General features: G+C 39.0%; 6 protein-coding genes across 22 annotated transcripts in view; 3 read left to right on the forward strand and 3 right to left on the reverse strand.

Annotated features, from left to right (window-relative positions):
- LOC101174837 (ankyrin-1) overlaps window positions 1–5490 on the forward strand; it is a 79739-nt gene extending 74249 nt beyond the window's left edge. For all 17 annotated transcript variants that reach the window (XM_023958444.1, XM_023958450.1, XM_023958451.1 and 14 more), the window contains one exon: window positions 1849–5490. In XM_023958444.1, the coding sequence (XP_023814212.1) occupies window positions 1849–1902 (54 nt within the window). In that variant the 3' untranslated portion in view covers window positions 1903–5490. The remainder of the gene's footprint in view (window positions 1–1848) is intronic.
- A 654-nt stretch (window positions 5491–6144) lies between these two features.
- Window positions 6145–9150, forward strand: eif4ebp1 (eukaryotic translation initiation factor 4E binding protein 1). The gene is made up of 3 exons (XM_004072366.2): window positions 6145–6588; window positions 7991–8179; window positions 8603–9150. The coding sequence occupies exons 1-3, from the start codon at window positions 6453–6455 to the stop codon at window positions 8632–8634; spliced, it is 357 nt and encodes a 118-aa protein (XP_004072414.1). The 5' UTR covers window positions 6145–6452; the 3' UTR covers window positions 8635–9150.
- Window positions 9151–10701: 1551 nt separating this feature from the next.
- LOC101162532 (nodal homolog) lies at window positions 10702–12610 on the reverse strand. The gene is made up of 3 exons (XM_004072367.4): window positions 12252–12610; window positions 11120–11928; window positions 10702–11043 (listed from the first exon to the last, which is right to left on the reverse strand). Exons 1-3 carry the CDS (start codon window positions 12529–12531, stop codon window positions 10891–10893), a joined length of 1242 nt encoding a protein of 413 aa, XP_004072415.1. The 5' UTR covers window positions 12532–12610; the 3' UTR covers window positions 10702–10890.
- Window positions 12611–14123: 1513 nt separating this feature from the next.
- On the reverse strand, window positions 14124–16462 carry LOC101162762 (deoxycytidine kinase). The gene is made up of 7 exons (XM_004072368.4): window positions 15876–16462; window positions 15683–15792; window positions 15380–15579; window positions 15159–15306; window positions 14968–15083; window positions 14777–14876; window positions 14124–14608 (listed from the first exon to the last, which is right to left on the reverse strand). The coding sequence occupies exons 1-7, from the start codon at window positions 16147–16149 to the stop codon at window positions 14582–14584; spliced, it is 975 nt and encodes a 324-aa protein (XP_004072416.1). The 5' UTR covers window positions 16150–16462; the 3' UTR covers window positions 14124–14581.
- A 142-nt stretch (window positions 16463–16604) lies between these two features.
- LOC101163011 (transcobalamin-2) lies at window positions 16605–19823 on the reverse strand. Its single transcript, XM_004072369.3, has 10 exons — window positions 19645–19823; window positions 19421–19527; window positions 18827–19016; window positions 18560–18729; window positions 18145–18297; window positions 17726–17898; window positions 17444–17618; window positions 17190–17370; window positions 16995–17113; window positions 16605–16907 (listed from the first exon to the last, which is right to left on the reverse strand). The coding sequence occupies exons 2-10, from the start codon at window positions 19485–19487 to the stop codon at window positions 16846–16848; spliced, it is 1290 nt and encodes a 429-aa protein (XP_004072417.1). The 5' UTR covers window positions 19488–19527; window positions 19645–19823; the 3' UTR covers window positions 16605–16845.
- A 277-nt stretch (window positions 19824–20100) lies between these two features.
- On the forward strand, window positions 20101–24197 carry ccdc117 (coiled-coil domain containing 117). The gene is made up of 6 exons (XM_004072592.4): window positions 20101–20449; window positions 20701–20865; window positions 20949–20996; window positions 21077–21340; window positions 23037–23177; window positions 23528–24197. Exons 2-6 carry the CDS (start codon window positions 20723–20725, stop codon window positions 23757–23759), a joined length of 828 nt encoding a protein of 275 aa, XP_004072640.1. The 5' UTR covers window positions 20101–20449; window positions 20701–20722; the 3' UTR covers window positions 23760–24197.
- Window positions 24198–24295: the final 98 nt, after the last annotated feature.

Here is a 24295-nt window from a genome sequence, read left to right on the forward strand (position 1 = left end):
TTAAATGCATTTGAATGTAAATTTAATTCAACACTAATGATCTCTAACATGGTTCTGGCACAGCAAATGAGCAAAAAGACAAAAGTTTTACTAAAATATAGTAAAGTGTGTTTAAAGTAGTGTGTCTCAAAGTTATCTAATGCAATTTGATTAAACTATGTCATTATTTTTCAAATAATCTGATGTATTAGAAGCTATAGCTGCTTCTGCAAAATGCTTTACTATGTTTCCATCAAAGCACGGAGTTATATTTGTGAGAAAAAAATGCTCTAACGGACACATCATTGCCATGAAAGCCTATTTTGTAGGAAAAATCTATATGCAAATAATGAAAAAAAAATCTCCCTTAAGTGTCCAATTATGCCCTCAGAGATGGGGCACAAATATAATTCCAAAGGTCTAGTGCATTAATATTAAAATGAATTGTAGTGGTCCATTGCTCTGCTTTATGCTTGTTGTGACAAGCTGCAAAAAGGTTGGCACAATGTGTGCTCAGCAAAACCAAGACTGAACTTTTGGAAAAAAAGAATAAAAAGGTCACAAGGACATACTGTATATCATAATGCCAGCTGAGCTCTCAGAGTGTGTTTGTGTTTGTGTAACTGTCACTTACCTTTGTAACAAAAATATGACGACAATCATTCACAAACTGCTATTTCAAGAACATCTGAACCACTTTTGCCAACCAGTTTTGCTTAAAAGCTTTTGGCTGTTTTTTTGTAATATCTGATTATGGTAAAGAACTGAAGAGTCTGATATTGCTTAGGATCTTCTTAAACAAATTATTGTAAAATGGCGTTTTGGCATTTTAAAGTTTGCTACTAAATAAACTACAGTATTGTCAAAAAGTTGGTTTATTTCATTAATTCTATTTAAGAAGTGAAACTTATATTTCACAAAGGCTGATATATTTAAATGATTAAATGTGATCAGTGTGGATCTGTGGGCTTTGCAATAATGAGAAAATAGTAAAAACTTGAAAGTTGTCTAGTAGACTACAAACTCCAGCCTGCACAAGGTAAGGTTCAAATAGTCACAGATGAATCCAGGATTTGGGCATTAACTGTCGCAATCCTTTAGTCAAGCCACCATTAAACCAGGGGTGAACACACAAAAAGAACCAGACTCTAAATTTTTCCACCATTCTTTCTTTAGATGAAAATTCATTTCATAAAACCTTTTGGAAATCCAGATTCTGTTATTTAAAAGAGAAGAGACAAAGAATCTAAGCTGGTTGAATCGCCGGTGTTGGTTTGTTGCGTTTGATCAAGTTAAAATCATCAAAGCCGCGTAACAAGATGCTCCTTAACCTCCCTCTGCTGATCACCTTGAAGATGATGCTTAGTTTTGCTGCAGCTTGACTTAATATCCATCTCAACTGGATTTTATGTCTGTGTATGAAACTATCATTTTGCATAACAACTTTTCATTCGTTTTGTATGCAATTTTAATTGGAAAACAATGTTTTGTTAATGACAATAAGCTTCAATTTTTTAAAAGATTTATTCCATTTTCAAGCTCTGATTTTGCCAGACTACCGGGTACTTCACAGTCTGTACGACACTAAATGGACAAAATGGCAGAGACTAACAGGGAACATCATGTTTAGTTTGGGAAGAAGAAAGCCCAAAGATGTGATTTATTCATGGAAATATTGTTTTCGATTATGAGTTTCACTTTTTGAATTACTAAAATACATCAACTTTCTTGTGAGTTGTTGACATGAACCTCTAAATCAGCTAAACAAACAAGCTCTTTTAACCTGTTTAACCCTAAAAACAACCTGACAGGCAGTAATAACCCTGAGAACGATGTCCACAAAAATATCTATTTTCCTTTTTTCTGCAGAGTTCTTCGCAGGATTCCCTCCCTTCATCAAAACCATCGTACACGGACACATGACAAGCAGCCGGTGACCGGAGAAAGATCACCCATCAAAAAGCAAAAAACCAGAAATGAAGACCCCAACACTATTACAACCCCAGAGGCTATTCCAACTATGAGCACGCATCAGAGGAAAAGGATACAGATCAGCCTATCGTTTTTAATGACCTTCTTTTTTTTTAAAGAAACTTTGGGGAAAAAACATCTACTAGGGTATAAGCATGATTTCATACAAAAACAGAACACAAACAAAAAAAACAAAAAAACTAGCAATGAAAATTTCCTTCCTGTAATCTGTATCAGCATGAGTGACTGCTGCCGCATGGCCTGTCTTCAACTACAATTACCGGGGGTGAATGGGGCGGGGATGGGACAGGCATGGAATGTAGGTCAATAACCGACCCATTTTCTAAACTAACAGGGAAAAGCTCAAAAGTCAGCGTGACTTTAAGAAAAAACTAAAAAAGGAAATGAAAACTGAAAAACACGTTATCTCTAGGTAGCAGGTTGTCCCTCTCCTCCACACCACAGGGATCAAACTTGTCTCAGTGCTCTCTAAATCCAGTGAAGCTACACTTATCCCCCCAAAATATCAGTGTTGTACATAATATTGTATGCACTAAAATGCTTTATGTGACTGTGTGTTACCTGTGTTGTTTTTGTTATTAGATCCTTGTGTGACGTCTCAGATGCTGCTGCTTGAGATACATTGGAAATTCCTTCATTTTTCCTGTTGGGTTCTTTTCCTCGGAACCTCTATAATATTCTATATATCCAGATCTTTGTGGTTAACGGAACATGAGAACGTTGTGTTGCTCTGCTTGTTTTGAATGTTGGATTTACACGGGTCCAGTCTTTTAGTGGATTTCATCCATTGTTTTATACATGCAGACGGCAGGAGGGGTAATCACTTATTACTGCCTCCTTCTGATAGGGTTTTCTAGTTACTGCGACGCCCTGAGCTAGTCTTCCCTTTCTTAATCTAAACTGCTCCATGTCGTTTCTTTGTGAGGTTTGTGTTCAAAATTCTGTACAACATCGCCACCTTCCATTCTCCTGTCCTGTCATGGTCGGTCTCCAGGAGCAGATGTAGCAGTCCTGTCTTCCTCCAACTTACGCTGGGATCTCCACCTTCATATCCCAGCTGTGTGTCTTGACTTCATCGTGCAGCATTTGACACCACTTATGCAGCCTCTCTGCGCCAGAAGATGTCACTTGATGAGGTAGCTGAAACACTGGTAATGATGTAGCACTGGTTTGACCAGGCACAATGTGAAATTGGATATAAGGGAGCTTTTTGTCGAGGGAGAAGCTTGTGTCTGGCTAAAATGGTTGTCTCTTCGGATTGTAGCAAAGACGGTCACCGATCACTGTGATGAGAAACTGTATTACTGACCCCTAACTGTGAGCCTGACCTGTCTCTCATGTCCCTTTTTACTTTGCCGTCTTCATCATTGCCTTCTGTCTTGACTGTGTTTCAGAAGTAGCAATAACATCTTACATAAGGAAAGTAATGCTTGTGTCTTGAGTGGGTGTGTATGGCAAACAAGGGCAGATAGGAGTTTACGGTCGTTCAGTGCTGGAGTTTGGAGCTCCTCATTCTATACAGTAATGATGTCAGTGCATTAGCATTAGCATAAAATGTACGCTGGTCAAACATGAGCTCAACCCATCTCATCTGCAGCAATCACACCTTTTTTTTTCAATTTTTGAAAATTAGTTTTAAATGTTCATGCACCTTAAAAGATATTCTGTTGTGGTGAGTCTGAGAGTGACTATAATTTCTAAAACCACATATTTATTTCTTGATGGAGGGGACAATCTCCATGTGATAATGTCAGATATCAACACTTCAAAGGACTATTTGTGGAAATCTAAATCACTTATTTATTATAAGTTTAATTACTATACCATCGTATTGACAATTATCGACACAAATTTATTTAAACATAATATATATTTGAGTCACAGAAATGTTGCAATAAACCTACACTAATGGGTGTTCCGTCTGACTCTAAAGCCAGAGATGATGAATGTAGTCTTGGTGAATTGTTATGAAGTGGTCATCTGTTTTAGCTCTGTATTTTAGTCGAGTATATTAAATTATAATTTTTATCATCATTTTAGGCACAAAGGGGTATGTTTTTAAGAAAAAAATGCTCCAAAATTTTTTTGAATATACATGGACGCTCTACCAGCTTTATTTTAGTCTTTTTTTTTTTTTATAACCACAGAGGTATGATATTTCAAGTTAAATCACATAGGATGATTTTCTCTTTACAGCAGAATTTCCTTTTCAGCTTTATTTTTTTTTCAAATAAGGTATGAAATGAATGCTAATCCAAAATAAATATATAGATATGCCTAAATATTTTAGTAAAGAACTGAGCTATTTATTTGATACAACTTCACAAGAATTCTTTTTTATGGGACTTTTTTCAATCTTTATTTATGTTTGCTTTTTCTTTTTCCATTTCAGCAATGCAGGAAGCTGACAGTAAAGCTGCTTGATCTAGTAAATGGTAATAAACACTACTGTTGTAAAAGGACAGAAAACAATAATATTGGGGGGAAAAAAGAGATGTAATGGAAAAATTAGCGCATCATCTATATCCATTTTGTGAGGTTAATTTTATCGCCACTTTAACTCGCTCTCAATCATTTCTGTTCATAAAGGTTTTTATTTAATATAGACTAAAATGTCATGCTTATGTTCCAGTCTATAAGCTTGTGTTTTGGGTGATTTCTAAAGCAGTGGAACCTATAAACCCACTCTTGATGTCAGGGTTAAAGCTAAAGGTAGGTTTTGTGGCTACACAAAGGCAAGCGCGACAAGCGTCTTCCTCAAAGCAGCCTTCCCGCAATTTTCGTCTGCCCTCATACCAAATGTGAGACTGAGACTTCCAAAATGGCGACTGTTTGAATGTGCAAAGAAAGGAATCCAATGAACGCAAGCAAAGGGAGTCGTGGTCGTGAAAGAGGAAAAACTCGACAGTCCTGCACTTGAGGGCTAAGGCGATACCATGCACCAAATTCATGCAAAAATATAAACTTGCAAAAACTAGAGAATACGTGTATATTCCTTTAGAATGGTTTGGAGACATTATTGCAGTAATATTACTCTATACTAAGGAATGCAACTGCACACATGCACAGAAGATGTTTTTAAAAATGAAAAGAGTATATATATATATATATATATATATATATATATATATATATATATATATATATATATATATATATATATATATATATATATAAAATGAAATATATAAACATATATATTTATTTAGAATGCTATGCACCCTTACTTGTCAAATGGGATTCTAGTTATGTTATGGATGTACTTTTAGCATCATACAGCTGTAGCTACCAAGAGACTGTTGAGTTCTGGGTAATGCCTGCAACACTGGGACAAATAGGGGTATTGTGGGTATTTTAACTAGTTTTGCTTCCTTTTTTTATTTTCATGGAGAGTCAAAGATGGATTTAAAATGTACTTGTAAAATCCTTTTAATCCAATCAAAATACAAGGACATCTATTGACAATTTACTCTGTACACCAGCTCAACATTTACAAAATTAATAAAGAAATGAAATGTCTTTGTGTATGGTGAGTTTGCTTTTGTTTAAGGTACTCCATGACACATCAATTAAGCAATGATCTTAACATGTATGCAATGAGCTTTGTATGTTTCCACAACTGAAAATCACAAACAATTCTATCTTATCAGACTAAATAACTAACCAATTTAAACATTTTTTCCCAAAAATAATCTGCAAAACACATTCAGGTGCATAAGATTTTTAGAGGTGCACAAAACAAAATCTTCTAGGTTTCAAACTATTGGAAATGCCAAGGTATCTCCTTTTTTGTTAAGTGCAAGCACTAAAATATCATGTTTAAACTAAACTACTAACAGATTTTACGCTGCTAATCAGCCTAAATATTTATTCTAGTCTATATTTATTCTGGATTGCTGAACTCTGTATGTTGTAGGGCCATGAGGGAGAAGCACCCAGCTTGATTCACAACTTGTTTATAGAAACCAAGATGAACCTCGTACAAGTTCACAAAAATGACTAGAGTCCTAACTAATCCACACTAAATGTGCGCAATTTGCTGTAAAAGTGAATATGTTTTTTTTGTTTTTATAGATCCCTTTGGATTGAAACTACAAAATCAATTCTACATTTGATTATTTTTTTAACGCTGGTGCAGTAGCGCCAGTCACCAGTAGAGGGCGTAGACGTTTTCTGGATAGCATTTTTCCCTGCAGTCATCTGTCTGTCTACCTTGCCTGTCTGTTGTTTTGTATGCATGTGGAAGTGGAGGAGCGTGTGTCCTGAGGTTCTTTTAACAAAGATTATCGACACCTCCTGTTTGTGAGAGCGCGTGTGGTGATAATTTGCACTTATGAAAAAGAGGTATTTATTTTTATTTATCAAAGGCAGCCGTTCTTTTGAGCCAAATAACTATCTGGCTTTGCCCTGGGACGCCCAGAATTTCTTTTCGTGGCATATTATTTAGTTAGATAGTTTTAGTACAAGAGTCCTAAGAAAAGATGTCCACCGAATGCCAGAAAACAACTGCTAAGGCCATTCCGTCCACAAAGAGAGTAACCATCAACAACGCTGATCACATGCCCCACGACTACTCCACTACCCCCGGAGGGACCCTGTTCAGCACCACACCGGGTGGTATGTATAGAAATTTCAAGTCTTTTTCCAACACAAAACACGCATGTGCGAAGATTTACTCAGATTCACGCCACATGGGACCCACATCCTTTTAGATCATCGCTACTGTACAGCCAGCTGATAGCTTGCAGTTAAGCTAGCTGCTAATGCTAGCTAGCGGGTGTTTATTTTAAGCTAGTTTAAAGTAACTCAGTCGTATGCATTTTAAAAATTTGACATATTGTTACATATCTTTATTCTGCTCAAATTGTCTGCTTGTGTTTGAAGTGTTTATCTTGGGTTTCTTGCTTTCTTTTAGCTCTGGCTGTACTTGTTGCTAAAGCTGGACAGAATAGCATGTGGGCGGAGCTTAAGATGTGAAGGGATTTACGGGTCAGGGGTGGGCCTCGGCCTTAGAGGGGCAGGATTTATAAAAACACGAGCTGGAAGGGGTGGGCTTAAACATCAGACTCCGCCCTTCCAAACCTTGTACTGTTACACGTAAATGTAATAATATTTTCCACAGTTCATTGAAGGTGTAACTTTTATACAAAACCAACATGATATTCCACCAGCAACAAGCCTCTCAAAACTATTTATCTGTCATTCTTTACATATATTTATTTTTTATAATCCCACTGGCTGTTTATTATTGTCTCTGTATTGTACACTGTGTACTACATTGGTACACAGATGACCTGATCCCAATGGCGATATGATGTACACATTACATCTGAACCATTAGAGTCGGATCCTGAAATACTTAAATTAAATGTGTCCAAACCAAGATTCCAGATTTTAATGTTGATCTTAAAAGTCATATTTTAACACTTCAAAGCATTTATGTATGTACTTAAAATAATTGCTTTATTTGTTCAAAACGACGGAAGTAAATGGGTCATGTTGTGTTTTCTTTCTCGTTTGGTAAAACTACAGGGTTCACACTGTGTGGCAGCACATTGCATGCTATTTCTAAAGAACAGGGGAGCATGTGCATCAGGTTAATAATTGCTGGAAATAAGCGGTAGCTCCGTTTTTGTGTTGCTTGAGAAAGGTGTCCACCTGAGTGGGGTGGTTGAAGTAAATGGAAGTAAAATTATTTGAAATGTTATTTTTAATCATTTGCATTGATATACACACTAGTTTAATGATTTTTACTGCCTTTTTATGTGGAATTCCTTAGAGATGTGAGCCAAAAAAAAGCATTTTTCTGATAAATCAGTCTTGATCGTCTAACCTGAATACACCTGAAATTATGTTAGCTTTTTTAAACTGCTGGGTGCACTTTTGATCTAGCTTAATGATTATCAGTTGTCTTTTGTGTTCTATGTTTCACTTAACTTATTCATTCCAAAGCCATTTTTCTGGAAAAGCGGACAATTGAAAAAATGTTCTGACGCACAAAGCGTTTCTGCACAAACAGGTACTCGGATCATCTACGACCGGAAGTTCTTGCTGGAGTGTCGGAGCTCTCCTTTGGCAAAGACTCCTCCACGAGGCCTTCCCAGCATTCCAGGGGTGACCAGTCCTCCAACCAAAGAGTTCAACAAGAAGACCCTTAATGGAGAAGTAGTGAACATAGACACGCCTGCGGCTGACAGTAGCAGTGCAGGTATGTTCACAAATCATAGTCTGACCAAAGTATTTAAAAGAGTCAAATTTGGCATTTTGCTCCAGCATAGTGTTGTGTATAACATTTAATGAATCCATCCACAATAGGTAGAACATGGAGTTATTTTAGGCCAAATGCATGTAGTGGTGCAATTTCCAGTGTAATAAAGTTTCTTGTCTGCTTGTAAAAGAAAAAAAAACTTAGTCTTGCAATATAGCATACATAATTAGATGTATTCTAGTTGGGGTTTTTCTACTAAATGTAGAATTTGGTAGCTAAATGCTTAAAGAAGAATAAGCAAGTTGATGCACCTTAATCTTGAAGCAAGATTGTTTATTTTGACTGAAAACATTGTCTGTCAACGTCCTTGTTGCCTCCTGAATTTTAGAAAGTTAAAGTATAATTTTTGTGTGCTTTTTCTAGGTGACGATGCGCAGTTTGAAATGGATATATAGGTGGATCCAATGCTGTGAATGGAGTATCTGGAACGTCTCCTCTTATCCCATCATCATTTCTTTGGAGGAAAAGTGATCTCTTTTAGAATCTGGGTTAAAAATGTCTGTCTTTGATACTCATATTAATGCCTGAAGATCACAAGCCTTTTTTTTTATTCTATTCAAGGTCTAAAACCTATTTGCTGATGATAAAGTGTGCCTTCATGTAGTGGCATCAAACGGAACACAGACACCAACAATGCCTCATCAGTCAGCAGCAAGAAAGTTTAGACATAAAGAGCTCATTTTCATCAGATCAGGAGTGTTCCAGAAGTTGTTTTTTTCACTTAATGCCACCTGTCTTCAAATACTGCCTTTACATGTTCAAACTGTGGAATTTGTAAGTCATGTTCCAACGTGGAAATCCTCCACCTGAAGTGTTGCACAAGAATTGAAAGTTGAATTTTTGATTACATTTTGAAGTTTCACATGGTTTGTAAGGGGGTTAAAAAAATAAACCAAACACCATGAAATGAAGAGGCTTTTTGTCTTAATGGTTTCAATTTTGATCCTAATTTATTTGAATAATTTCTGCATTTTCTGCAAACTTCTATTGGACAGTTTTGTTAAAGTGATAAAAACACCTGAAACCTGATAAACGAAGAGTTAAGATGTATGTCAGAGAGAGAAATCTTTGGCTGCTGCTGGTTCTGGTTAAGGTAACGCTCGTGTCCGAGTCTTTTCAGAGGAACGCCTGGAGGAGCTCACTGACAGCTGATAACCTCAGGGGACTCCACAAAGAAGGGTCAATATACAACAGTACATTTCTGAGAGAAACTCCCCAACTCCACCCAACATAAAAGCCTGAAGTCTTGATGATGCATCCATAAGCCTTTTTATTAAAAACCATTAAGAGAAGATGAACAAACAGCCTTCATCCGAGCTGAGCGGTGTGTTGAGGTGGTTTCTCTCTAAGCTGCGAACGTTCAGCTGTGATTTTAGTGGAGATAATGAGTAAAAACAAGACTAGAAGCTTGGATTCATAACATAAAATGAGTCACAAGTTTGAATTTGTGAACTGTAGTTTTGCTGAAGAAAGATGTTTAAAAACCTGAGTGAAATAGATTTTTATTTTTCAATGTTACAGTTAAAATGAACTAAGTGCTTCCTCGTCCGTGCAACACTCACACCTTAGGCTTAATCCATAAAAAAACTGCAAATAATATATATAAAAATGCATCATCCAGTAACTAAAATAGACATTTAAAATTCATTTGTTTCTAAATAAAAGTGCATTTGTTGTTTAAAAAAATGCATAGCCGTTCAATGTGTTAACATTTTCAAAACCAGGAAAAATAAATACAAAAAAACACACAGAATTGCACAATTGAAGCCGTCTCATATGAGGTCCAAGTTTGATGTTTTAACCTGAACCTCTTCTATTAGACGGCTTAAATAGTGAAATCATTAAAAAGTGACGACGACCAGGATCAAGGTCCCACTGTCACAGATAGGTTGCACACTTTCTGAGTAGCAGCTTCTGCGTCCCTCCATTCCTCCACATTGTCGTGTTTGTTTGCGTCACCTCTGCTTCCTGACACTCCACACCCCCTTTTCCCAAGATAAACAAGAACTACTGCTTTTTTCTTTCTCTGTGGTTTTTGTTGTCCCACTCGGCAGGGCTGTCGATCCCAATAAACAAAAGAAACCAGGCCAGGGAGGACCAGTTAATGACCGCTGATGTATTTACTGCAGTGCACTCAAGATGTGGATTGGTGAGGTGAGAAAGGTAAATACAGAGAGTTTTTATTAGGTCAGGCTAGTGGGGGTCCAGATCCTGCAAACAGAGTGAGCCTCTGATGAAGCTATTTGTTCATCTAAATAGATTTGTGAATGAAACGTAATATGTCGTTTTTAATGTACTAATCTAACGGCTCCTAAAAGGATTATGGATTAGTTATGATTCTGGAACTTTTAAGTTAAAAAATAAATTTATTTCAGCTCAACACAAACTTAAACATGTAAATATTTCACAGCTTTAAGAAATTTATTTAAAAAAACATATATTTCATATTATATGAACAAAAATATACATGCTTCTGTATAAATAGACCTTAAAACATTTACATAATGACATCAACAATGAAACGCTATATTTCACATCTTTGAAAGGTTTGATTTATGTTTTAGGAGGAAACTGGAAGCAGGGACTTCTGAAGTTTTACATTTTAAAATGTAATAACGCTAGAGCCTGTTTGGCAGAAATCTCAGGGTCCTTCAGTGGCAGCCACATTCCTCGACGATCATGTCCTCGTGATGCCGCAGGGTCAAATCATCGTTCTCGTAGTACAGCATTGAGAGAGGGCTCAGATGGGTTGGCACACAGGAGGGGCAAGACGCTCTCGTAGGGTGGTGGTGTCGCAGGAGGCTCTGAAAATCAAACATTGATATTTAAGAACCGGAAACTTCAGAAAAGAGCTGTTCTTATAAAAGGATGTCTTTGTACCTGCATGTATGCATGGTTGGTGGGGCTAAAGGACTCATCCAGGGGAACGGGGCACTCTCCCTCACAGCGATAGGCATTGTAGCGCTTTGGATGCACAATCCATTCATCCCAGCCGATGTGCTCAAAGTCCACCCACATGTCCACCCTTCGACACATCGGCCGCTGAACAGGTTCTGCTGCCGGAGCTGCTGGAGCTACCGTTGCTGCAACTCCATCAGGAACTCGCATCCTCTGCACTCGGTTTCTCTTGTGGCGGCGGTTCTGACGGACACTGTCCATTTTCACATACTTTGAATTCTCCACCGTTTGAATGAGACTATACGTAACATGGCCTTCCTGGGGCATCTTGTGCTGGAAAAAGATGATCATCATGACACGGTTTGATGTTGGATGCTGTATTTTTCTTTGCCTCTTTCCCATATTACGTGAAGGGGCCCAATTGCTCAGGCTCTCTTCGTTTTCAGCACCACTCCCCAGGTCAACGTCAGGCTCTCCTGAGGCTTCTTGGCTCACCATTCCATCTCTGTGCTGTAGCCAGTAAGTCAAAAGAGCAGTCACATTAAATACTTTCCATGAAGACTTTGTGCTGCTTGGTGTTGTGCCAAAACTCCCCAGGAAAACCTCTTTCTCCTGGCATGGCATGCTGTCACAGCTCAGCTTTCCGGAGTGATAAAAGTCCAAAGTCGCGTGCTTGCAGGCAGAGAAGGCAGGAAGTCTGATCTGAACTTCTGCCAGTAGGACGAGCTCATCGTTGGAAATGGATGACATGTCAAATGTGACCTTCCATCTGTTGTCCTCATGATAGAAGCCTATAGAGCAAGAAGTAAAAGACAAAGAAGTAAAAATCTGAGGCTGCATGAATGCATGAACACCAAGATGAGAGTGAGAGGCTGAACAGGACAGGATGCATATTGGACCCCCCTGTGCAGTCTGAGGGCTAATATACAAGTGCCCCCACATAAAACAGAGTGTGCCTTCAAAGTGGAATAAGCATCCTGACACTTAATGGGTTGTAAAAAGGGAGGATCTGCAAACAGATAACAAAAACCTCCAGAGGGATAAGAGAACTTGTAAAATCAATAGTTAACAGAGCTGCAAGTATTCAGTGTAAAAAGCACAAGTGGCTACTCACCTTTGGCCGTCAGGCTCAGAACAGAGTCGAAGCTGTGCACTGACGAGTCGTCACTTTGTGTTGTAATGGTGTTGACAGCAAGAGAAGAGATGTGGTCAGCAGCCTTGAAGGAGTGGTACAGCTGCAGCATGTACTGAGGGTATGTGCTGCGGTCACTGGTTGATGTATTCCCGGGTGCTAAACTGCTCTGGAGGTGGCTTTGATGTCTACGAACCCGGGATGACAGAACTGCACTGAATGAGCAGAGTATGCAGAAAAGCATCAATACCCTGGTCTCCATGTTCGGGGCAAATTCTCTAAGCCTTCCTTCCTCCTGCAGCTTTCCGGCTGAAATGATGCTGTGGACACAGGGTGCTCCACTCAGACCTTTTATAGTGGACAGCTGCCCTTTGATGACCCCTGACCATGCCAGGCATGTTAATGGCCCCTGTGATCATCAAAGCATCCAAGGGCCAAAACAAAAAAACTTTAACCCAAGGTCATTGTCCCACCATGTTTAAACTGCGACTTTTTTAATACATTATGTTGCTAAAACCATTAACTTAGTGCACTTACACTTATATAACATCCCAATCCAGAAATTGAATATCAACCTTCATCTGAAACTCTTCTTGGAAGTTTCTCAAAAAAATTAGGACTTTATCCCTTGTGCTATCTTACATGACCCCACCCTTACATTGATGTGTTCTCCCTCCCATGACAAAGGTGGATAAAGGTGGAAAGATGTCATGTAATCCATGGACACCAGTGAAGATCCCAAATCATTGAAGAAAAAAAGTTCAGAGCACTGTCTAGTGGGTCTAGATGACCCAACTCCCAATGTTAAATTGCCTAGGATGGCACAAGGGTTATTTAAGAAAATATGTAACTATTCTTCCAGAAGCACATTGGTGGGGTTAGACTTAGGTGTTCTTTCAGATGCAGGCTAGTCAAGTTCTTTCCCACTACATACTTGTCTACATATGCTAAAGTTTAGAGGATGAAATTGTTCAGAATCTCCTGGTATGTTGGAGGATTCACACAATGGATCTGAGCGATGAAGCTCAGCTCCTGAAAAACACTGTGCTCCTCCTCTTCCACCAAACTTCACCCTTGACTCAATGCAGTCTGACAAGTACTGCAGTGCTTGCAACTGCAATCTCAAGCATGTCCATCAAACTGCCAGGAGAAGAGCGATGGAGGAGAACATACACAACTTTTCTAAAGTCTAGAGGTGGCATGTTTCACACGTTGCAGTTCTCTAGTGATGTATGACTTGGATGCAGCTGTTCAGCCAGAGCCCTTTCACACTCTGTAGGCTGAAGGCTACACAGAAAGTTAGTGACATCTGTGCACTCTGGAAATCAGCATCTGCTGAGTCACTCCCAATCACTCCCACTTTTTGACAGTTGCCTGAGAAATATTGCATAGTGTGAACATTTTAAGCAAACATGTTACACAATTGGCATTTCATCACACCTATAATTCAGATCATCAGAGAGGTCCTGTTCTCTTTTGAAATGTTTGTACAAAAAAACAGCATGCTGTTGTTAAAAAAATGCCCGAGATTCATTTTCATTGGATGAGTGAATGTCCAGGGCAAGACAGTGCAGTAACCCTTGTGCTATCCTAGGCACTTTAACATTGGGAGTTGGGTCATCTAGATCCACTAGACAGTGCGCTGAACCGTTTTTCTTCAATGATTTGTGATCTTCGCTGGTTTCCATGGATTACATGAAATCTTTCTACCTTTATCATGGTAGGGATAACATGTCAATGTAAGGGTGGGGTCATCTAAGATAGCACAAGGTTAGTTAAAAAGGTTTAGATACATAAACTCAAGCAAACATGTAAAAGAAAAATGAAAATGAATGCTACAATCAGACTACTTCATCCAGATTGTTACACAAATATTTATTTAGTGAATATACAAGGATTATTTAGACCCATATTTGTTGATGTCTGACATTCAGAAAATATAAAAAAACATACATTTCAAAAACTACAGCTTTAAGAAAACTTTACTTACAGCTGTTCATAGTATAAATGTAGCTTATTATCAATGTTAAGTGGAAAAAAAAAACTTCTAAATGAATCACAGCTACAAAATGGGCAGTAGTGGTAATAAGTTACCATAAGTGAAGCAAATATATATAAATACAAAAAACAACCATAAAAAATGTAGAAAATCTCAATTTTTACATAAATTGGTCATCCAGAGAAAACAGCAAGACATGAAAACACGGTTATTTTTGTATTTATTCAGTTGTTCAACTGAATACATTTGAAAGTCAGTTTGGATTTGAAGTCTGTAAGATTCTCGCAGTTAAAGGGTGCAGTAGGTCATCACCTTATAAAGCATTGAAGAAGTTCTTCACCTAGAAGTAAAGAAGCCTCAATATTAGTATCACAGCCATTTAGAGACAAGAACATGAACCAAATATCAAGTCACAAAGTCTGTGTTTTGTATTAGAGCAGGGCCCCCATGTGGTTTATTCTGGAAACAGCATGTCCACATGCAGTGACGCCACACAAGCATACCATACCTGTGAAATAAACTGCTTCCTAACTTCTGGATCAGTCAAGAACTCTGCACTGCCGTCAAGTTGAAGGACAGGAACGTTTTTTAATTTTTCAAAGTGTATCCTGAGAATACAGAAAGCTGGGCTTAATGGATAATGCTTTAAACATATTTCTGAGTTTGCAATCAGAACTTTCTCAATATTGATCTTCTCACTCGGCGCTTTTCTCTACAAGCCACTTCTCATGCTGAATGTGCAGCTTCTCCAGGTAGTCCAGCTCCACTTCCTTCTCCTCTGATCTTCCCCGGAACTTCAAACGCTCCATACATTTCTGAGAGGGGCACAAAAATGTGAGCAAATCCACAGCATGATTCTAAATTAAGAGACATTTCACTTATATTCACACCTCAGGAGAGGCCCTTAGGTAAATGATGCCCTCCAGCTCCACCTGGTGTCCAAATCGCTCCACCAGAAGAGAGTGCCAGTCCTGATAGACAGCCCACTCAGTATCGTTGATGCAACCCAGCTCAAACATGTTTAAAGCAAAGATGTATCTGTAAGAAATGACTAAATCTGTCAATGAAATGGAAGACTTTCAAAATCCCCGTTTTGTTGGGACTCATTCACCTGTCACTGTAAATGGAGCGCTCATACACCTGGACAGGTGTCCCCTCTGAGTTGAGCAGGTGAGCAGGAGGAGGCTGCAGCTGCGTCCTAAACCGACTCATGCAGGAAAATGTCTGAAAGGTGTATGACCAGCGCTGAGGTTCCTTGTACATCATCTGCAGCAGGTTGCTAACTGTTGTCTGTGGACTCCCATGTGTTTCCTATTAAGAGCAAAAGCAGAGACGTGAAAATAGAATTAGGACCTCACCGTAACTATTTCTGTACTTTTTTTTAGCTTATTATTAAACACAAGAGGAGGCTCACCTTTGAAGACCCACTTTTAATATTTTGCCACTTGCTAACTGGTTCTGCCACAACTTCCCAGTCTGAACAAGCAGTCTGGAGAAGTTTGGCAAAGGTTGACTTTCCAACAGCTATTATATAAAAACACAAAATAAATAAAAAAGATTAGTAACAAACAGGCAATAACGAGTTTGTGATACACTGATCTTCTTACCTATGTTGCCTTCAATAGAAACTCTCTTGACTCGAAATTCTGACTTCGGACTTGAGGATGACAAGAACCGAGGATGAGAGTCAGAACTACCTGTGACATTAAGCGTTGGCATCATTGTATTTGTCCTCTGAGCCGGAGGAGCGACTGAGTTTCCGCCGCTCATGGAGCTCAAAGGCTCGTTTCTCTGTTTGAATTCAGATGTTCTAACCAGGAGCAACCCTGGTCGAGTTCCGGAGAGAAGGCTGACTAGAATGGGTCGGCACAGTGCAGACATCACGGTACATTTAAAGCTATAACAACCGTACTATTGCATTACTACTTATTGACACATGCTTGAACGGACACCGTGGTCGTAGCGTTAGCAACAACAACTACTTCCGGGTCAAGTCCTGCTACATCGTGTAAAAATAACATTTAACAAATCCAATTAATTTTATTTAAAGTAAATGAACGATTTTTGTAAGAACACATCTTTATTAGACTATATAATAACTTTTTAAAAGAACTTAAATGTAAAGTTAAGACCCTTAGACACAGTGGAAGATACATTTATACCCGGAAGTACGTAATCAGATTTCCATTTAGCGTTTTTTTCACCCTATATATTTTTTCTTTTTAGATCTATTATCTAAATTAAAAACTATCTTAAGTACTGAATGAATCAACTTGCAACTCTCATTTAACTCCATATTAACACACACACACACACAGACACAAAACCCCCAACATATTGCTACAATTTTCAACCACATTTTAATCAAAACCTTGCACTGATTAGAAAACAATTTAGATATGGAATATGTGCACGACAGTATTTATGGAAATACAATTCAAATGCCTTTGTACATGCCTACTTTGCATAAAAACATTTTTTGAAGACTGATTAGAAATGACAATGGACATCTTTTTGTAATCGATTGAAAAATTCTAAACTGAATTGCCTGTAATACGTTATAGTCACTTTGCAATGTCAGTAAGTTGTATTCTTGATGGTGATTGTTTGGGTCGCTTGAATCTTGAAGTCACTTACACCTAAAATAAAAAACAAAAATTCGATTATCAACCAATATCAAAAAAGAAGTGAAAGACATCCTGTATCATCAAATGACAAAGCCTCACCTTCTGTGAGTGAGGTGCCATCAGAGGAAAGATGCCAGTATCTGCGGTCACTCTGTCGCGCCTGCTCCCCATTCACCATGCTTAGGTAAGGACCCCACAGGCTGGACTCTTTCTCAAACCTGGACACATGGCAACACAGAGCGGTCACTGCAGCTCAGCAACTAGAAACTACTGTAACTTATGAGATAAACTTACGTGAAGCCAACATTTCTCATCTGAAGCAGGTCGAGAGCCTCTAGCAGGGAGCTGCCCTTTGGCACGTCCACCTGATAAGCAGCTGCTGCTCCACTGGACATCACCACCTCCACTATCACTGCCACTTTGGTGTCACTTGGTAAAGGCACAACAGGATCTGTCATGTCCAGCACTAAAGTGTCTGTGAGAGAGCAAACACATGATCAAACAGTAAAAAAGCAAAAATAACTTGAAATCACAATGACTAAACATACTGTCTTCATTGAGGCACTCTTTGCCTTTAACCTTCAGGTAGGATTGCTTCTGGAGAGCAGGTAGAGTCTGTGATATGGCCATGGGATTATGGTAAATATTATTCCTGGCTGCTGTCCTCATGGCTGCCATTGAAATAGAATACTCGGATTCCTCACTTCCCATCGCTATCAGTGCCTTTTAATACACAAAATAAATCCACCAGGTAAGAGACAATTTAATATGTGAAGTACCTTAAGACAAAGCAAAACTTAAATAAATCAGAAAGATGAATTGGGCCTTACTTGAACCGCAAGACCAGTACTGAACTCATTGCCCATGTGCCCGTCAGTTCTGCGAGAAGCCAGAAGCTTATGCTTTATCTTGCTCAGAGCCAAGTCGATCTCAGCTGCATTATGAGTGTAGGAACCAGAGTCCTTCACACACTGGAGGGCCATTCCAGCCACAGCATAGGTATCTGGGGGGGGGGTTGACAAAAAGTCAGTTTCTTTAAATATTTCCGAACTACAGACTGAGAAACTGGGCAGCATTCTCATTTTCTAAACTATTTAAAATTAGTTAGAGAGATAAAATTACAGTCAAACCTGTGTAGGAACTTAAATATGCTGCAAAGTATTATTTCAGTACTAACTTCGTATGGAGAATTTTCAAACATTTGTTTAAAAAAGAACCCAAAGCGACACATTGAGGCAGGTTCACTCACCAATACTCTCAACATCTCCATGTTTGAAGTTCTCATGTTCCACTGCTTTAATGAGCTTGTGGGTGACATGGTTGTTGACCCTGATGCCGTTCACACAAAGGGCGAGCACACCCAGACTGTACTGGTAATAATTGGTCAAAGGGCGATGGCTGACTGCGTGAAAAAGGGAAGAAGTAGAAGTAATGACATTTTATAAGGGGTATTCTACAAAAAAGTGAACACTTACTGTTTATTGCATTTAAGCAGAGTCTGCATTTGAAATAAATTGTATTTTTTTGAAGCAAAATTATTTTAAGTTGTTCTAAACCAAATCTCCTATCAGACATGAGGTAAACAAAAGCTAAAAGCATACTTGTGAAAAGAAGCAGAATATTGTAAACCTTTACCAGAGCAAAGAGTCGAAAAGTAGACTTACACGCAACATGTTCTTTCTCTTGTTCCATCACCTTTTTCAGCTGAGCCAGCAGCGTCTCCGACTTCTCTGTGACCATGAACACGACTGTGTTGAGATCATAGCAGGATGACTTCAAGGCAAGACTGTAGAGAGCTAAGAGGCCAGTTACAGGTTGGTTGTTCCTGAGAGAACTAAAGGGAAACAGGGATGAGACAGCATCAATGACACATTACTAAAACATTCTGGGTTTTTTGTCATGTACTCGGGAAAGTGCAGACAGAAAAATACCTTTGGATTTCATTGTGCAAATCATTTTTCAGTTTGTTCAGGTGTTCGTCTTCCTTTACATGATTGTGATAATTAGAGAGGCGCAGGGCTAAGTGAACGCTGGGGTTGGGAAGTCCTTCCTGTGTCTCCAGAGAGTGAAGGAGCTGCTTGTTGAGGGACAGCAGCAGTTCCCGGTAGTTTCCATCAGTATCTGGATTCAGTTTTCAGATAAAAACAAAAATGAAGCTTTTTTGGAAAAAACAGAAGAAACAAAAAGCTTTTTTTTTTTTTTTTTAAATCTCATATGCTTTGTTATGGTGCAATGTCCCAAAAGGTTCAATCCGCACCTGTATGGAAGAACTTAAAAGCTTTATCCAATTATTTGGTATTATATTTATATGCATTTACAGAATTAAGCACTAAAACAACTATAACTCCTCCTAATAAGGTGCATGAGTGTTGCTAAATGATTGCAACATTTCCAAATGTCCAGATTGTGGAGTCATACCCTAGTAATAGTACTAAACTTCCTTCTTTTTTAAAGCAGTTCAAATCAGTTCCTTTAGATTCTTTTTTTAAAAATGATTTTATGTATTAATTAATTCATTTACTTACCGTGTAAGTTTAATGCCTTCCCAAACGCACAGGCAAATAGGCCCAAAACTATGACCAGGCGGAGCATTCTGAATCAACGATGGATCATTCGCCGCTTGTCCAGAACGCTAAAATAAAAAATAGATATATGAAAAAATTTAAAGGTCACGCTACTATAATAAAAAAAGATGTTTTGGATAAGTGATGAGTGCAATTAAGTTTCGCAGAGAGGGTTTGCCGCTGACCTGAACACAACAGACGCTCTTCTTGACTTTGTCAGTGTCCACTGAGAAGACTCAGACTGGAGTGAGAAAACAAGTTGAAGCGGAAAGTGATTCGGTTTACATTCTTCGGAGTCACATGACTGGTCAGCTGAATTGAAAAAAAAATCCCTATAAAAACATTTGAGAACATAAACAGGAAACGAACAAAGTTGGTTGACAATAAGACTTTTTAATTGGCTACTGGCTTTGCACACGTGCCAAGGTAACCCTATCAGGTATCGAGCACGTTTGGGGGCGGGACATTGATTTCCTCTGCTTCAGCGCTTAGCACTTTTTAGACACGCAATTTATACATTTGGCATAGAAAAATATAATCGAATTTGTTTTTATTGCCACAAAAAGGTTTCTTTAAGACGTATTTTGCTTTATTTATTTATTTTTTAATATTATATTGCGTTGAGTTGGGGTTTGTTTAAACTGAACTACATTTCCCACAATCCACCACTGTCATCGACCGTAGACTACGTACCTTCTAGAAACTTGACGAGCGTTCGAGTGCGTGCCTCTATTTCAGAATGTGTAGCTAACGTATTTTGACCCAGCCTACTTCTCGTGGAGACACTATTACAGAGACAGAGGCCATTTATTTTCCGCTCGACCTTACTATTATTATTATTCTTTCATTCGGTCAGTGAAACTCGAGAATGGAAAGTGTCTGTTTGCGGATATCAAAATGAAAGACTGAACTACTAGTGGACGTCAGAGGAGGCTCAGCCTAACAACAATAATAAACTATTGGCAGCAGGCATTGCAGCTACACTGACAGGTCAGTCTTGTTGAACATTGCCTTTACGCAACTCTTCCAAAAATGTTCTTTTGTTGAATGATTAAAGCGTTTTTGTGTGTCATAGATGCTAACAAGTTATAATAAGAACATCCGAAATATAAACTAAATGTTAAATAGACCGATGCTAGCTAGCTGTGTGTAAATGCATTTGATGCACAGTTGGTCAAAACTATACTAAAGGTTATCTTAGTATACTAAATAGGTGGTGGTTTCTGCGTGTGTCGCTTCAGGCCTCAGAACAAGTGGATCCTGATGCATCAGCCTGCTCCCTCCAGCTCGGAGCTGAGCCTTCTGCCAGCCATGTTTCCCTTTTCAGGCCCTGCAAGCCTCCCTGAATTTGACTTCAGACCTCCGAGTTCAGCTGAGCACCAACTAAAGGCGACGAACTCCAGCAAGTGAGTCCCTTATAACTTTTTTGTTTGTTTGTTTCTACATTTTCTGTTCTGACTTTGTTTTTTCTTTCTTTCTTAAACCACAGCAACTGGGAGATGAGATGTCTAAGAAAACACAGGATCCTGGATGATGAGTAAGTGAGATATATCTACATATAATGAAGACCAAATTCTAAAGTGTGCACCAACAGAAATATTTATTTTTATTTTTCAGAGGATGCAGTGCCAAAAAAAGAAGGATCATGTCTGAGGCAGAACTGGACATTTCACAGAACTCCAGGACTCCTCAAGAGTGGACCCAAACAAATGGTTGCAATGCTGCACGCGCCCAGACTGTTCTCCTGACTCCTCCACAGTCCTGCTCTGTCCAGCAGAGCTTAGCTGTGTCTCAGTCCGGCCCCCAATCCCGGCCTGCCAGGGAGTCCTTCAGCATGGAGGTAGAGGCAACTCAAAGAAAACTGCAGGAGATTGAAGACAGGTATGCACAAATGCTCAAGTTCCATGCCCAACCCTCCAAGAGGCAGCATGTAAACCAAATTTTATGGATAAACTGCTGAAGAATAGCAGAAATTCTTTTACAAATTGCTTGTCAGGCTGGTTGGAAAACCAGTTTTAATAATGGTTTAAACTTGAGATTCTCCGTGTGCTCAGAAATATTTACTCTACTTAAGAACCTAGATTTGTGAAGTCTCCTGTAGTTTTTATTTAGGATTTTCTCCTATTGCAGTCAGAAAGTGGCATTTGCTTAGTATAATAAGCATATATATAAATATAATACTGCTGTACTTTTCCAGCAGTTGGTTTGTTTTATCTGTTGACCAATTGGCCTTTCAAATTTGAGTTTATCCACTTTGCTTAGTGTAATGTAGACTGGATTTTAAAAACCTCTACATGTTTCCCAAATGTTATTCTGACTTGTCTTATCCTCACCCTCTACTTAGTCATCTTTTTTATGAATAAAAAGATGCTTTTTAGTCAGAAAAAAGCATCTTTTTGCCCACAAATGAGCCAGTTATGACCCGGCAACTGAGATCCCCTTTAAAGGGCCGCTTATATCATGGCTTTTCTTAAGCCCTTCAGAGGAAACTATATCCATATATATGATAATATTTTAACGTTGGCATGCTAAATAATGCTTTTTTTTTAAATAAAACATTAGTTATTTTCCTGAGTTCTTTTCCAACCCGCAAGTCAGATGACTCAGTCTGTGAGGCTCCGCCTTTCGCTCCTTGTGGGTGCCGCCCAATTTAGAGTCGTCCTTGGCAAAAAACAACATCCAAACTATTAAAAGATGGATGTGCATTATGTGCATAGAAAATGATTTGCAGATCACGACCAGCTCCGCAGAGAAAACGGGTGTGTATATTAGCCTGTGGGCGGTGCTGGACTCTTCCTGGAAGGGGCTGTTTGTCACTTTCACACGTATGAATGTGAAAACTCACACATTTTCGTGGACTGGGAGGGGCTGGTGGTCAAGTTTTTAAAGGATGCGTGACTGAATGAAAATACCGCTTTGGGGTTATTTTTAGTGAGGAATGAGCATCATAATACAGTTAAAAGCTAAAAAAAAATTGATCTTTACATGATATAGGCCCTTTAATGAAAGTGTGAAATAAAACTGGCACATCGCTGTCGGCCACCAGGTGGCACTGTTCAGCACTTTCAGTGTACACGACTGAGCATTTCTTTAGTTTTACTATGATGCCTTCATGTATTTAAGATGGATTTTAAAAACAAACTTCTACAAAGAAAGGAAGAAGTTGACGAAGTTGTGTGAAATTATAATTGAGATCTATTCATTTTCAACCACAACTGTGGGAAAAAAAAGACAAATGTTTTGCAGCCTATATCAATCTGCTGGAACTGAGTAAGTCTGCTAACTTGCCTAAAATGCTTAAAAACCAACAACTACTGAAGTGATTAGAGGTTTCATTTGCAGGACTCACCTCGGGACTCTGGACTTAGACGTTTATGTTTCCAACTGTTTGAAAATCTGCCTTTTAAGTGTTTTTTTTCTTTTCTACATGATGTGTTCGTTGACAATTGGTTTTTGAACTACCTGCTAAACTTTGTGCCACAATCAAATATGGTGCAAGTAAATCTGCTTCTTAATCAGCTGAAAAACCTAACCTTGCTGGCTCTGAAGTGAACTCTGTGTTGTTGGTGTACTTCAGAATTACACTTGAAGATGATGATGAGGATCTGGATGAAGAGCCGGTTCAGAGACGACCGGTGTTGGTGATCTCCGACAGTTTGAAGGAGGGCCTGCAGCGCGGCATCAGTGACATCCTCCCCCACACTGTGACCCAGTCTTTGTAAGTGCTCTTCATCACAGATACCTTTTAACGGTTAATTCAGAAGCTTCAAAGTGGCCGGGCAGAGTTTGAGTGTGGGGCAGGATGTTTTTGTCGGACAGTGGTCAGATGGATGAGCACATGGATGTGCAGATGACTGCAAGAGGACATTGGCCTCTCAGGTGTATTTTGCAGCAGGTTGTCACACCTCTGGCCTGCTGGGAAGTCTAGGCGTCTTGGCTGCACTGCCTCATTTTTTTGGAGAAACAAGACTCCTTTGAAAATCCATACTTGGGTGTTTTAGAGAGTTAGGGCCTGCTGTCATCTTGTTCTCGTTTTTTGTCGTCACACTCTGACGTTTGTACTTTCAGGGCTCCTTCAGGAATGGAGTTGGTGCTGTGGCGACCCCCACAAGATCCTTTCTGTCAGAAGCTGAGGGACTCCTTACAGAAGCAGCGTAAACATCAGGCCGCCTGTCGGCAGCTCCCGACTCCATGTCCATCACCGAACCCCCTCAGCCCCCCCAGCTCCCCCACAGAAACACACTTCTCCCTGTGTGCTTTTCCTGAGCCTCAAACATCTGAAGAGGACATGGAAATGTAGAGCGGGTATCAACCATGCCAGCTGGACAAGTGACCCTTCAGTTGTGGAGCTCCCCGGTTTGGAGAGGGAGTTTGGAGCAGTTTTTGCTCCAATTTGCCAAAAAGTCATTACATTTGTTTGTTGCAGGAGCTACACAGACAGTCCCCAGGTTGATTTCAAACATATTTACGTTTTTTTTTTAAATTATTTGTCTGGTGAGCAGAACGCGGATGTATTGTGAATAAGACTTTTTCACTAAAACTATTAATTTTTTTTCTTTTTAAGCTAAACTTTTTTTTTGTTTTTTTTTTCATAAAATGAGTTCATCTTGGAAAAATGTCATCAAATGTGAATTACAAAGCTTGTTTTATAATTTTTGGTACATTGCCTGATTTGAAAACAGCCACTGAGTGTTATGGCTTTATATCTGTTTCATAATAAATAGTTACTGTTTGTGTAGAGACGGATATTTAATTTATCTTTACCAATAAGTACAGGAAAAACCCGGATGCAGTCTGTTTCCTCTCCTCCCCAATAGAATAATCGTTGAGAAATTA

Source organism: Oryzias latipes, chromosome 9 (genome assembly GCF_002234675.1).
Source record: "Oryzias latipes chromosome 9, ASM223467v1".
Taxonomy (NCBI): Eukaryota; Metazoa; Chordata; class Actinopteri; order Beloniformes; family Adrianichthyidae; genus Oryzias; species Oryzias latipes.

Bases quoted from the DNA above. Each gene is read 5' to 3' on its own strand.
- LOC101162532 (XM_004072367.4), bottom strand. From the start codon at position 12,531: ATGGAGACCAGGGTATTGATGCTTTTCTGCATACTCTGCTCATTCAGT. The intron at 11,929-12,251 runs GTGAGTAGCCAC...CTTGCTCTATAG, and splicing joins TCTGAGCCTGACGGCCAAAG to GCTTCTATCATGAGGACAAC. The intron at 11,044-11,119 runs GTACAAAGACAT...TTTGATTTTCAG, and splicing joins CCAACCATGCATACATGCAG to AGCCTCCTGCGACACCACCA.
- LOC101162762 (XM_004072368.4), bottom strand. From the start codon at position 16,149: ATGTCTGCACTGTGCCGACCCATTCTAGTCAGCCTTCTCTCCGGAACT. The intron at 15,793-15,875 runs GTAAGAAGATCA...TTTATATAATAG, and splicing joins TTCTATTGAAGGCAACATAG to CTGTTGGAAAGTCAACCTTT. The intron at 15,084-15,158 runs GTGTGAATATAA...TGCCCCTCTCAG, and splicing joins ACCTAAGGGCCTCTCCTGAG to AAATGTATGGAGCGTTTGAA.
- eif4ebp1 (XM_004072366.2), top strand. From the start codon at position 6,453: ATGTCCACCGAATGCCAGAAAACAACTGCTAAGGCCATTCCGTCCACA. The intron at 6,589-7,990 runs GTATGTATAGAA...CTGCACAAACAG, and splicing joins GTTCAGCACCACACCGGGTG to GTACTCGGATCATCTACGAC. The intron at 8,180-8,602 runs GTATGTTCACAA...TGCTTTTTCTAG, and splicing joins GGCTGACAGTAGCAGTGCAG to GTGACGATGCGCAGTTTGAA.
- LOC101163011 (XM_004072369.3), bottom strand. From the start codon at position 19,487: ATGCTCCGCCTGGTCATAGTTTTGGGCCTATTTGCCTGTGCGTTTGGG. The intron at 18,730-18,826 runs GTATTTTTCTGT...GTTTCCCTTTAG, and splicing joins TTGCACAATGAAATCCAAAG to TTCTCTCAGGAACAACCAAC. The intron at 17,899-18,144 runs GTGAGTGAACCT...CCCCCCCCCCAG, and splicing joins TGGAGATGTTGAGAGTATTG to ATACCTATGCTGTGGCTGGA.
- ccdc117 (XM_004072592.4), top strand. From the start codon at position 20,723: ATGCATCAGCCTGCTCCCTCCAGCTCGGAGCTGAGCCTTCTGCCAGCC. The intron at 20,997-21,076 runs GTAAGTGAGATA...TTTATTTTTCAG, and splicing joins CACAGGATCCTGGATGATGA to AGGATGCAGTGCCAAAAAAA. The intron at 21,341-23,036 runs GTATGCACAAAT...GGTGTACTTCAG, and splicing joins CTGCAGGAGATTGAAGACAG to AATTACACTTGAAGATGATG.